General features: G+C 56.2%; 1 protein-coding gene across 6 annotated transcripts in view; it reads left to right on the plus strand.

The window, feature by feature from the left end:
• The window catches only part of KIRREL3 (kirre like nephrin family adhesion molecule 3), a 356,544-nt gene that overhangs the window by 340,672 nt on the left and 2,248 nt on the right, over positions 1 to 13,624 (plus strand). For 5 of the 6 annotated variants that reach the window (XM_074927247.1, XM_074927248.1, XM_074927249.1 and 2 more), the window contains 3 exons: positions 2,689 to 2,798; positions 10,839 to 10,925; positions 11,515 to 13,506. In XM_074927247.1, the coding sequence (XP_074783348.1) occupies positions 2,689 to 2,798; positions 10,839 to 10,925; positions 11,515 to 11,958 (641 nt within the window). In that variant the 3' untranslated portion in view covers positions 11,959 to 13,506. Of the gene's footprint in view, positions 1 to 2,688; positions 2,799 to 10,838; positions 10,926 to 11,514; positions 13,507 to 13,624 lie in introns of those variants that run through there. The other variant, XR_012635205.1, reaches the window with a different exon arrangement.

Consider the following 13,624-nt stretch of genomic DNA (forward strand, 5'->3'; position numbering starts at 1 on the left):
GCAGCTAAACCAGTCCCTGAGTGACACTCATGGTGCAAAACCCTGCGGGGGAGGACGTGGCTGTCCTAGTGCAAAGGGCTTTTATACCAACTTCGCAGGTGCTGATGCAAACTGGGTGCTGTGGCTGCTATCTATCTCCAGTGGCAGTGAGTGTTAGGAAGGCAGAAACACCAGACTGAGAAGGTGAGGAAAGGACTCTGATCATGGTTAGCAGTGTGAAATCAGCAGAGGTATTACAGAGATCAGCTCAGGAGTGATGGGACCAGCGGAGCACTTTGATATCAGGAGAGGGACTCATTTCCTACCACGATGACTGCAGATTCCTCTCCCAGGACAAATACCAGAGCTTTGTTGCATCATTTAAAACAACAGCCTGCAAACAAAACCCATCGGCAGGCTGCTGGGATGGCTCCACACGGCTCCCAGTGGAGGGGACAAGGTGACCCAGCAGCAACTCTGGAGAAGGCATCTTCTGATGGCTGCAACTGGCCGCAGCTAATGGCACTGCAGGAGGCAATTCCTGGCCTTGCTTTGGGGAGATGCTGCAAAAAAATGCACCGGGTGTAGACACACCAAGCCTGGAGGCTCTGGAAAAATAAATAAAAAATATATACTTTACTGCACATCTGTTGTTGTATCTTCGGTGACTTTACGGCCCAGAGTTATTTAATGGGGAACACTCCTGGGAGAGGATGTGCAAGACAGTAATTAGCTTCTCCTTGTGATTAAAGACGGAGGCTCCAGCACCAGGAACGTGGGCTCAGCAAGAGAATTTAAAAAAAAAAAGAAAGAGCAGTAGTAACTCCCCAGCAAACCCCTTTGCCTTGCACCCTGTGACTTGGGAGACGTCTGTGGGTGACAGCAGGGCTGCAGATATCAAGAACACGGGATGCTGAGATGGATTAGTTCAAGGCTGGAGCTTCAAGCCGGTCTCAGTTGTGTGATCCGGTTTGGTTTACAGATAAAGTCGTCTCCTCCTGCGTGGTTCAGCCTTTGCTGGACTGAATTGGTGCAGTCCTGGCTTGGCAGGGCGCTGCTGGTTCCTTCAGCTGGAGGTAGATCTGACAAGCCCAGCAATTCAAGGCAGTTTTGGGTCCAGGAGGGTTGGCACAGCCACCCTGGGAGGTGAGAGCCAGCTAAAGCCTGGCTTCAAAGCTGGGAGCTGTTTAGATCTTGCTGTTCAGATTTGCATCCATCTCTGTTTTTCATCTTGGATTCATACGGCCGATTCTGCTCCTGCTGCTCGGTGCCTTTGGTTTAATTTTGCTAAAATGACTTCTTCAAAGCCTGCCTGACACCTTCAGGGAAGGTGGAGAGTCTCTCCAGAAATGTTTCTCTCTGCCCTGCATGAGAACAGGCTGCTTGGAGCAGCAGCCAGGGATGATTTTGTTCTTCCCAAAGCCCTGGCTATATCTTTGCTTATTGCTCGGCCTTTTCCATATGTGTCTGCCCCCCAAACCTGGGGAAGGCTTTTCTCAGGGCCTCCTCAGTGCCAGGGGAGAGCTGGTACATCCCTCAGGAGCAACATTTCATGTGCTCCCTGAGCAGACGCTGTAGATCAGCAGTCTGGACAAACATCCCACCGTCTGTTCGAGCAGTTCTGCCGCAGCCCAGCCCCTGCGAAACGCACGAGTGTGGCAGAGAATTACCAAGCTCCCGAAGAAATGAAAATGGAAATCTGAGCTCCCCAGAGGTGAAGGTTTCACACGTCCCTACCTTATGGCAATGCAAATATTACAGAATCACAGAGTCACTCAGGTTGGAAAAGCCCCTCGGGATCGAGTCCAACCCTCAACCCCACTCTACAAAGTTCTCCCCTACCCCACATCCCCCCACAGCTCATCCCAACGGCCCTTAAACCCCCCCAGGGATGGGGACTCCCCCCTCCCTGGGCAGCCTGTTCCACTCTCTGACCACTCTGTCTGGGAAACATTTTCTCCTCCTGCCCAGCCTGACCCTCCCCTGTGGCAGTTTCCAGCCGTTCCCTCTTGTCCTGTCCCTGATCCCCTGGGAGCAGAGCCCAGCCCCAGCCTCTCTGCAATGTCCTGTCAGGAGCTGCAGAGAGGGATGAGGGCTCCCCTCAGCCTCCTCCTCCTCACACTGAACACTCCCAGCTCCTGCCCTGCCTCCTCACAGGATTGATTCTCCCGCCCTTCCCCAGCCTCGTTGCCCTCCTCTGCCCTCGCTCCAGCCCCTCCAGATCTCTCTCGGATTGAGGTGCCCAAACCTGGACACAACCTCCAGGTGTGGCCTCACCAGTGCAGAGCACAGGGGGACTGTCACCTCCCTGCTCCTGCTGGCCACACTAGTGCTGATCCAAGCCAGGATGCCGTTGGCTTTCTTGGCCACCCGGGCACACTGCTGGCTCCTGTTCAGCTGCTTGTCAATGAGAACCCCCAGATCCTTCTCTCCCAGACAGCTCCAGCCACACTCCCCGAGCCTGTAGCCATGCAGGGGGTGGTTGTGGCCCAAGGGCAGGACCTGGCACTTGGCCTTGTTGAAGCTCATCTCATTGACGTTGGCCACCGATCCCATCTATCCAAGTCATATCCCCCAATATGGGTGCACTTGCTGAGCCAGGGTTAATTGTACCCGGCGCTGCTGGACATCCTCAGTGATCATCAAGTCCCTGAGGATGCTCCACGGTCACCTTCAGCTAACCCCTTCTCCATCTCGCTCTTTGCCCAGATCTCAAAGGTGTGGTTTCTGCCAAGAACGATATCCGCGTGGAGATCGTACACAAGGAGCCAGCCTCGGGCAGGGAGACGGAGGAGCACCCAACCATCAAGCAGCTGATGGTAAGGATTTACTACTTCTCCCTGTAAGCAATTACTCTGGGTAAGTGTTTGATGGTAATGAGCCCAGGCACATGGAGCTCAGTGCTGTAATCCCCACTCAAGGCAAAGATGCTCTTCCAAAAATCTTGCTCTTGAGATACACATTCTCCTGCCATAAAAGCTCCTCGAGTGAAACTTTGCTAATGAGGAGGGAGAGCTGGGAGAGGTTTATTGCAGTAGCCCAGCTGCCCGCCGGGCTAATTGCAAAGCAAATTTGCCACCTCGTGTGGGGAAAGAGCTGCAAACTGCAAGTAGACACACTATAGGTGAGCACAATATAATAATGAGCTAATTAGCCAGCGAGAACAGCGCTCTCCTGGACATGCTTTAGAGACTTATATGTGCAAAAATAATGTCTGTGCACACAGTTGGTTGCAGATTGCTTAACGCCAGGGGTGTGGGGCCAGCCTGGACCTGGGTCTATAATAACCTGGGAGGTGTCACCTTCCTGAGGCTGCTGCCTTCACCCGAGGGGACCGAACGACATGGGCAGGGCACGATGCTGATGACTGAGATCCTGGGAAATTCAGCTTCAGCCCATGGAGCGGCACATCCATGCGGCCCAGCCATGGGCTGCTCCTCTTGCTGGTGTCACTGGTCTCCGTGTCTCAGCCCCAACGTGCCTTCGCTTCTTCTTGCTGGTGTCACATCGTCGGTGCCAAACAAACAGCAAAGAAAGGCGAGTGGCTGTAAAAGGTGAGAGAAAAGAGATAGGAAAGGGAGAAGGCATTGAAAAGGCTGCTTTCTAGTCTGCTGGGTAGTTTTTTCCTGCTCTAACCCTCCGTTTTTTGGTCAGACCTGTAAGCATCAGTACGCCCTGACTGCAAACGCTGTACGATGAATTACTGGTGGAAAGGCAAGGCTGAGCACTCTAGGGTGGGCAAAACTGCTGGCTGACCGTGCACATGGACAGTGAGGGAGCCTCGAAATGAGAAGAAGGAGGAGGTAGAGATCTGGAGTATTATCCCAGCACTGAGCTTCACCCTGAGCAGTCTGCAGATCCACAGCAGGATTTACAAGGCTTCTCTCAGTGGAAAGACAGAGGAGGCTGGGACTCAGGTTTGGAGCAATCTGCTGAGCTGAAGGGGAACGAGGAGCTTCCTCTCCGTAGGACCCATCTGTATCAATGGCAATCACCAGCACCAAGCCCAGAGCTGGCTTCCAGAGGAGGGACTGCCCTGAGATCAGCCCAAATGCCACTCAAGACCATAACTACCAAGCAGGACCATGCATAAAGCCTCAGCAGAGGACAGATACAAGGAACATTTACCCGTGACAAGTTCATGAGGAAGAGGATGGCAGCGGGATGCCAGGCACAAGACATTGTGGGGACTTTCTTGGGTTATTTGCCAGAGCCAGAATGTGATTTCATGTCATGTGCCCTTGATGAGGCTGATACCAGAGCAGAGCTGTGCTGTGCACATTTCAGTAAGGATGCTGGCAGGATGGGAACGGTGCAAAAAAAAATGACAACATTTATTCAATAGCCAGGAAAAAAAATGCTGTACGGGGAGAGGTTACAGAGCTCCTGTGTGTTAGCTCATCAGCAAGGCTTCTGAGGGGTGGTTTGGTTACAGCACAGTATAAAGGGGCTATTTAAGTGCAAACAAGGTAGGCAAAGTCGAGCCCTTTTGGATACAACATGACAGAGCATTACGCGTCGGTTGGAAATAACATTGTTGGGTCAACACTACTCAGGAAGTTGGAAGAGACGGTCCGCAGTTCCTGGCTGGTGCCAAATCCACCCAGCAACCTGGTCAGAGACTATGGACCATCTCTTCCATCTCCTACCTGGCAGGGAGGAGACATTAAAGTCCCTCCCCTGCCTGGACTGGAGCCTCCCCATCCCATCTCCCTTGGCAAGAGCATTCCCAGCAAATACTTCTTGATTTCTTCTCTGCTCAGTGTCCCCAGGGACCCCAGCTCTCCCTCATCCCCCTCCTCACTGTTTCCAACAGCCTGTGTGAGCATCCTCCCCTGGCCGTTACAGCCCCAGGCTCCAGACACTGAACAGATTCCTAAGAAGAGGCTCTGAGTTTGTCAGTGAAATGATGGATCAAGTTAAAAAAATTCATCCTTGCTAATGAGCGGTGATGAGACCTCTCCATCAGGAGCGGGGGGGCAATGCACGGCACCTTGTGCTTGCTCCCCACCCTCACTCCAAGACTTTCATAGAATCACAGAATCATTCAAGTTGGAAAAGACTCTTGGGATCATCACATCCAACCATCAGCCCCACTCTACAAAGTTCTCCCCTAAATTTCTCTTCCTGCTCTCCCTCCTCCCCGTACCAGCATTATTTCCCCCGCTGCTTCTTCATTTGCCTTCCCTAAGCTTCTTGTGATACTTCCAGCCCAGGCTCAACCTCAGTGGTGTCCTTTGAAACGACCTCCTTGCCCTCAACGATGTTCGTAACACCTTGCAGTTTAATATCAACTGCGAATTTCATTAACATGCTGGGGGCTTGCACGGAGAGATCATTAATGCAGACGTTAACGAAAGGCAGACTGAGAACACAAACCCTCTGCTCAACACTTTGCTGCTTCCCACCAGCCTTTTCGCTCCCCAGCCCAGACCCTCGGCCGAGTCCCTGAGGTCCAGCACAGCCCAACCTGCTCCTGCCGAGCTTCAGGAGCGGAGATCCACCCTCTGCACCACGGATGGTGGCTTTGCTCCTCCGTTTCCCACGGTGTCTGTGCCTTGCCGGAGCGTTTCTGGCTGCAGAGTGCCAGCATGACTCTTCTTTTCCCCCGTAAATGATAATGCATTTGTTATTCTCCAGCCATCTGTGACCTCCGCAGCTCTCCGTGCTTTTCACAAATAATTATTCATGCATCTATAAATTCATTAACACCTTAGGATACACGTCATGCTGTCTGATTTGCATATGTTCACATTGCTCAGTGCCGTCTCCCCCCCCGCCCCCGTTAGCTGTTCTGCCAGGCGCTGCCTACGGGCAGGGGAAAGGCTGCCAGCCTGCAGGGCCAGAGAGCAAACAGCAGCCAGTGGCTGGAGGCAAAAGAGCCCGTTAAAGGGTCTGATCCTGGAAAGAAGAAATCACAAGGGCAGTTTTCTCTTTCCTGCTGGGTTGCATCGCATCAGCACGTCAGTTCAGCTGAGCCTGGTCTGTGATCAGGGGATTGAAGAGCGTCGTCAGCTCAGACGTGGCATGATCTCCTCTCTTATCATGGCTGGGTGGCTGGGTTTTATTTCTGGCAGATTAGAGTCCATGCCTCAGTTTCCTCATCTGTGAGATGGGGCTGTGAAATGGAGCCTAAAGGAGCCATCCCCACTGCCAGGAGCAATCACGATAGAGACTGTCCCAAAGTGACCAGCAGACAGGAGCATCCCCAGTCAAAGGGGGTCCAGTGTGGCTGGGTAAAACCCGGGCATCACCTGTGGTTCATATTTGGGATGGAATAGCCAAAATAACGCATCCAGTAGACAGGTTGATGATCCTTTCCTTGCTCACTTTTCTTTCTTGTCTCTGTCTTGAAATTCACCCCTCTGCTCCAAGGGTTGGTCCCAGTTTGTCCACAGCATGCAGATCGACACTGGACACATTTCCCACTTGAGAGCTCAGCTCAGATCCCCATGGAAGAGAAAAAGTCAAAAAGTAGAGGTGAAATTCAGGGCGAGGCTCATTTCTATCTGCAGCCCAGCTGTGACAGCATCATTTTCCCTGCCTTTGTCCCTGAGAAATGCTCCAAGTGCCCAGCCAGTGCCACTGCAGCCCTGGGAAGCACAAGACACCCCTGAGCTGGCAGATCCAGGCTTATCTCCACTTACCCCAGGGATATTCTGCCTGCGCAAGGTCTGGAACAGAGCTGGGCTGCGCCTCCACGACACCCAACCTGGCCTGGGAGGCTCAGGGCACGTCCTTCCCACGCAGCGGACACCTTCCACGGGCACCAGCCCTCGCAGCTTGGGCACCAGGACAGCGTGCCCATGCTTCCTCCAGCCAGGGAGAAGAATCACAGAATCCCAGAATCATCTGGGTTGGAAAAGCCCTTGAAGCTCCTCCAGCCCAACCATGACCCTCACCCTGACCGTTCCCAACTCCCCCAGATCCCTCAGCGCTGGCTCAGCCCGACTCTTCAACCCCTCCAGGGATCCCGGGGACTCCCCCCCTGCCCTGGGCAGCCCATTCCAACGCCCAACAGCCCCTTCTGCACAGAAATCCTTCCTCAGAGCCAGCCTGACCCTGCCCTGGGCAGCTTGAGGCCATTCCCTCGGGGCCTGGCGCTGGGGCCTTGGCTCCAGAGACTCATCCCCCCTCTCTGCACCCTCCTGGCAGGGAGTTGCAGAGGGCCAGGAGGTCTCCCCTCAAGAATCACAGAATCGTTCAGGTTGGAAAAGACCCTTGGGATCATCGAGTCCAAGAAGAGCCACATGTTAAAAAAAAATCACCATTAAAGTGTTGGTGAGCTTTGCAAGGTCATGGCTTGGGCTTTTGGGGGTCATGGTAGAGCTGGACCAACGCGAGGTTTGGACATTGCCCAGGACTGAGCTGTCTCAACGCAGGTAACAGCTTTAGGGGTGACTGGTGCTGGGGTACTCCACACTGTCGGAGCACAGAGAAGCTGGTGTCTGCCACAGCAAGCTCCCAAGAAAGGAAGAAGGATGCGAGGACAGCCAGACATACCGCAGGCTGGCGTCACCCCGCCACCACCTTTGCCCATGCAAAAAGCAACATTTTTGGGGAGAGGTGGGACAAGGGGATGCCGCTTTATCATCAGCATTTTGGGGAGAGGTGGGCTGGGCAGTGCAGGCTCTGGGCGGGAGCTCACGTGTCTGGGACGTGGAGGCAGGAGCCGGCGTTTGAGGGTGATAAACCCTTGGCCAGCTGGGAAATCCCAGCAGATTTTTTTTTTATTTGTGTGCTTGTTTCCTCGCCGGCAGCCAGTTCCCGCTGGGAGCAGAAGAAGCCGCTGTCTCAGGAATCTATTAAACAACATCCCTCATCCCTGGTAGGGTTTGACCCACATGAGTTTCAGAGTGCTGTTGAGTGGCATCCAATTACCCAACAAGCGGGAAACGTTATAATTAAACATTGTGCGAGGGAGGGGGGAGGCACCTCGCCCAGGCTGAGGGGCTCGCTCTCAAGCCTGCCAGGTCTGGATGGATGCTCAGGGACCCGGGCAGGGGCTCCGGAGAGAGCAGCGTTTTAAAAAACATATTGTCTCCGCTAATGAAAGCGAAGAATTTAATATCCGGTCTGTCGGATTCGACATCCCAGCTGAAAGAGGCTTCATTTGGCGGCGCTAAATAAGGGAGTGCTCCAGCAGGCAGGGGATTAGGAGGCACGGCGCTGGAGCTGGCCGCTATTTTCATAATTTAAACACCATTTCCCTGCCTTGAGTGACCTTGAGAAGTCACTTTGCTGCGCAGGGATGCACTGCCTTGGTGATAGGAGCAGCATGGCAAAACTGATGTGGTGCTTCGTCATATGAAAGGGGGTCGCTGCCTTTTGCAGTGTGGGAAACTGAGGCAAGAAGCGGTGGCAATCAATCTGGATCAATGGGCGGTTCATCATGTCCCTTAGCCACGTTGAGCTGGGAGGGACCGGCGAGGTTTGGCCACAGGGACCAGGGATGGCTTTTACACAATCCCAAGGCCCAACTGCAGCGTGCACTGGTCCTGGGATGGTGCAGGCTGCCTGTGCCCGGCACTGCCAGGCAGGATTAAGTCCTGGCACGACGTCCCCGACATCAGGCCGTGCCCTTGGATCCGGTGGCGCTGGCAGGAGGGGAACGGTGGGCACGCGTCAATAACGGGGGGGCTTTCTCACCGGCCATCTGCGTGACAGCAATGCGGCCGAAGGACCGAAGCATATTGGTGGTGGAGCCCAGCTGGAGGAAACCACAGCTCTGAAAAAAATCTGTGCACGGTGCTGGAGCATCCCCTGCCTGTGCCAGCATCTGCAAGCGCGTCACCTGCTCGTGGCCGTGCGCTCGGACGTTTTCTGCTCTTTTTTCATGTATTTCCCTCTCCTCCCCTCTCCCCTGCTGCGTCCGCATTCATAATCCCCATTAATATTGGTAATGGAGTTAACTTTTGTTAACTTTCATTAGCGCGCTCGTGCTTACCCAGCGATGGCAGAGAGAGGAAGGTGAGCTAACGAGCGTCCCGCCGCCCGCTAATTAACGGCAAAAGATCGCGTCGAGGCTCAGCCGCCGAGCAAACTTTAATAAAGGTCGCGTTAATGACCGGCTGTAATGCGGGGAGTGGGAATTAAGCACCGCGATGGCGCTTTATGGACTCTACTCTTCGCTTGCGTGGGGGCTCGGTGCCCTCTGATGGCACGTGGGCTCATTGCAGCCCCCGAATCCGCGGGGTGCAGCCCCCGAATCCGTGGGGTGCAGCCAAATCCGCAGCGTCCTGCCAGCCCCGGGGAACAGCAGGGTCCCTCACGGGCCTTGAGGAGCATCCTGGTGCCTGGACCACCCCAATCATCATTGCAAGAGGTGCCATAAAATGCCTTAAAATACCCCAACAAACCCAATTTACTAATTCTCGGGAGGTTTTGCCCCCAGCGGGGTTGTCCCCTTGGTTTTCAGCCGCTTGTGTCCCCTCTCCAGCTCCAGATCCTGGGTCACCCCCACCAAAACCCAGGCAAGGCCAAGGAGAAGCAGTTTCTCCTTTTCTTTCTGACCCGTGAAACCCTTCTGATGGGTTTTACACAGCCGTGTGCCTCCCCACGCCGTGCCCCTGGAGAGATGTTTTAGGGGAGTTAGGGTGTTGCTGGGGCTGGCATGCAGCTGGAAAACAAAAAAAACAAAAAAACCCCCTTCACGTACCATTTTAGCTGTGCTGAATTTAATCCTTGGTGACACTTGTATTTACCCTGGTAAATCAATGGCTGTTACAGGCATTTTTTTTCCTAGGAAAACTCAGGTACTTTAATTTATTGCATTTAATAGCCATATCAAAGGCTTTCAGGAGATGAACAGAAAGTGCTGCAGGGTGAATTTCCACAACCACTTACCATTTTAAAAAGGAGAAGAGAAGTTGGGCGATAAAAGGGGATTTTCAGGCTGATTTGGGGCTGTGATCAGGGCGGCTGCGATCCCAGCGCCGGGGCAGAGAGCCCACAATCAATATGAGAGAAGATAAAAAAAAGCAGCCGAGAATTTAGTTGATAATTATTCCACTTCTGTATAACCCCACCTTGCTGAAGGAAGGGTAATTAAAGCCATGGTCTAATTAATGTGTACCTTGCTCCCCCCCAATCGCAGTCAGCCTTCAAAGGAAAACTAATGAGGTGGAGAGAGGAGTGAAGGCAGCATGTCGGGGCAGGAGCATCCATCTCCAGGGGTCCACAGAGGAGCAGCGGGAACAAAAATTGATTCAAATCAAATCAAAAAGAGCTTCTCCAGCCCGTCCATCCCGCCCTGACCTGCTGGGACAGCCCAAGTCCCAGCCACACTGGCAGGGCTGGGGTGGGTAAAGCCTCCAGGGTTCAAATTTTTTGCGAAGAGCTGGCATTGAGGGGGGGGGGGGGGGAAATTAAGGTGTTCATGGTAATTACAGCATCATGGCAATGCTAGAACCTAGCTGGGATTTTAAGATGTTAATGGCCAAGTTCAGCTTAGGAGGAAAGGATGAAAAGAAGGAAGGGAAAAACAAATGAAAAAGGAAATTTGGGGGGTTTGTTTTGGGAAGTTGGGGTGCAGACCTCGAGTCACCACAGTAGATGTAAATATTTTGCTTGCCCCACTATTAAGCCCAGCCTTTTTAGTCCTAAACAGCAGGGATAAAAAAAATTTGTAACCCAGCATCTCACAGCTTTCGGGCAGCTGCCTGGTTCTGCGGCCCTCCGACACTGCCCGCAGGGCTGTCCCTTGGCAAGTCCTTTCATCCCACTCGCAGCTGAGACTGTCTCCAGGCCATGGGGCTGACGGTGGGCGTGGGGCTCACCCCCCACAGCGTGGGGTGGGGGGATAGGAGGGGGACAGCGGGCGCTCGGGGATGCTGACCCCCGCCTGCATCCTTCCCTAGATGGACCGGGGGGAGTTCCAGCAGGATTCGGTGCTGAAGCAGCTCGAGGTGCTCAAGGAGGAGGAGAAAGAATTTCAAAACCTGAAGGTGAGCCAGACCCTGGGGACATGACCCCCTCTGTCCCCAGCCCCCACAGGCACTTGTGGCTTGAAGCCGCCCCCCTGGGTCGCTCCTGCAAGAGGGGCTACAGCACGGTGGGGAGGGATGCTCTGGTACCCCTGGTGCCATTTTTTTTGTCCCAGCACCTTTTGGGGGGTTAAAAAAAAAAAAGGGATGGGGGGGGCGGGGGGGCGTGGCAGGACAGTGGAGTGCAAAGTGGCTCTCTGTCCTGATTCAGGGGGGGCTGAGCTGCGCAGGGTGCGCTGGTGGCATGAGGGGAGGGATGCTCTGGTACCCCCAGTGCCATTTTTTTTTGTCCCAGCACATTTTGGGGAGGTTAAAAAAAAAGGGGGGGGGGATGTGGCAGGACACTGCCCGATTTGGGGGGGCTGAGCTGCACGGGGTACGCTGGTGGCCCGAGAGGCTGCTGCAGGCAGGCGGGGTTGGGGTCGAGGGTGTCGTCCCGGGTGGCCAAGCTGGGTGGGTGCCCCCAGCACCAGGGCGCACGGGGTGGGGTGGGGTGGGCAGCACTAACCTGCCCCCCCCTCCCCGGCTTTCCCACTCCCCCCCCCGCCAGGACCCCACCAACGGCTACTACAGCGTGAACACCTTCAAGGAGCACCACTCCACCCCCACCATCTCGCTGTCGGGCTGCCCGGCGGACCTGCGCCCCGCCGGCAAGCAGCGGGTGCCCACCGGCATGTCCTTCACCAACATCTACAGCACCTTGAGCGGGCAGAGCCGCCTCTACGACTACAGCCAGCGCTTCGTGCTGGGCATGGGCAGCAGCTCCATCGAGCTGTGCGAGCGCGAGTTCCAGCGCGGCTCCATGAGCGACAGCAGCTCCTTCCTCGACACGCAGTGCGACAGCAGCATCAGCAGCAGCGGCAAGCAGGACGGCTACGTGCAGTTCGACAAGGCCAGCAAGGCCTCGGCCTCCTCTTCCCACCATTCCCAATCTTCTTCCCAAAACTCGGACCCCAGCCGGCCCCTGCAGAGGCGGATGCAGACGCACGTTTGAACCCCGGGGCTGGGGGGGGACACACACACGCTCGGGACCCTCCGGGCGGGCGCCGTGGCTTCGTGCCAGGACGGTGGCACCTGCTGGGAGCGGAGATGGGGAGAGGCCGGAGCCAGACCCCCCTCCCTTCACCCCCCCCCAGAACAGGGCTGCGGGGTGGGGGCCCGGCCGAGCATCGCCCCCCACCCCGGTACACGCTAAGCACAACCCCGCCGAGGACGCGCGGGGCTGGGGACACCCCCCGGCCTTGACCACGCACCCCCGTGTGTGTGTGTGTGTGTGTGTCCCCACCCCTCAGCCGCTCGCCTCCGCTTCTCTTTCCCTTCCTTCGTGGTGTTCGGTGTCCATACTTATAGAGTCCGTTTGGGGGGGGGTTGGGGGGGTCCTGCCGCGTGGGACAGGACTGGGGGCTGGGGGGGGACATGGGTGAGATGGGGACACACACGCCCCCCCACCCCCTGCCCCGGGAAGGGCCTCTCGGCGCTGTACAGCGGGGTCAATACAAGAGGTGTTTCTCGTGGCACGCCTGGGCTGATGGCCGCCCCCCCCCTCCCCACCTCCCCCTGCCCAGGACTCCGGCGGCTCTCGGGGTGACACTTTGAGCCGCCGTGGACCCAGCATCAGAGTTTCAGGGGTGCCGGGGAGGCTGCGGGGGGGAGGGGTCCCCACCTGGGGGACATGGGTAGCAGAGGGGAAACTGAGGCACGGGGCAGCCCCTGCATCCCACCCCCCCAGTGCCGGACCTGAGGCATCACACCGGGGAGACGGCAGGTAAGGGCCATCTGCGGGGACATGGGGGGACACAGGGGTGCAGACTCAGCCCCTTCCCACACTCCCCCCAGTGCTCGCTCACACTCACTCCCCCTCCCTGCACACTCGTCCCCTCACACCCCCAGGCTTGCTCACACCCCCCTCCCCAGAGCGCCCAGCCCAGCCTCACCAGGACCTTTATTGGGTGCCCACAGGTGCCCCCCACACTCCCACCCATCCTTGACATGGGGGACCCAAGACACCCCCAAACCCACCCTTGGAGATGAGCACCACCACCCCCAACCCCACCCCCCAAGGTCAGTTGTCCCCAACACTAGTGGCACACAGGCCGCGGGGGAGGCTCCACGATAAATAAAACATTTAAATTAATTAAATTAAACCGCCCCAGCGAACCCCAAGGCTGGGCACCCCGGGGTACCCCCACCCGGGGGGGCTGCAGGGACAAGCCCCCACACCAGTGCTAAGGCACGGGATGGGGCTGCCAAGTAAAAAGAAAATTTAAAAAAAAAAAAAGGTGGGGGGGAATTAAATATCTGGGGGGGGACCAGGGCAGGGAGGAGGTGACATGGGCCCCAGAAGGCTCCTGCTCCCTGGGGGGGGTGGGGGGGTGGGGGGGGTGTCCTAGGACCCCCAAGATCAGCCCCTCCACGGGGCCTTCGTCCAAATACGAGGGAATTGAGAAAGGGAAAGCCCAGGGTAAAGGCTCCTGCCCCCCCCAGTTTGCCCCCCCCAGGCCCGCTGGGAGGGAAAACCCCTCACCCCAAAGATCCCCCCCAGGTCCTCTGTAGCTTCAGTGCGTCGGTAGGAAAAGGCACCGGCCGTCATCACGGCCCATCCCCTGGGGCTCCCTGCGCCCCCCACAAGAGCCACCCCCAGGCCGGGGGCCCCGCGGTCC

Source organism: Athene noctua, chromosome 26 (genome assembly GCF_965140245.1).
Source record: "Athene noctua chromosome 26, bAthNoc1.hap1.1, whole genome shotgun sequence".
NCBI classification, from domain to species: Eukaryota; Metazoa; Chordata; class Aves; order Strigiformes; family Strigidae; genus Athene; species Athene noctua.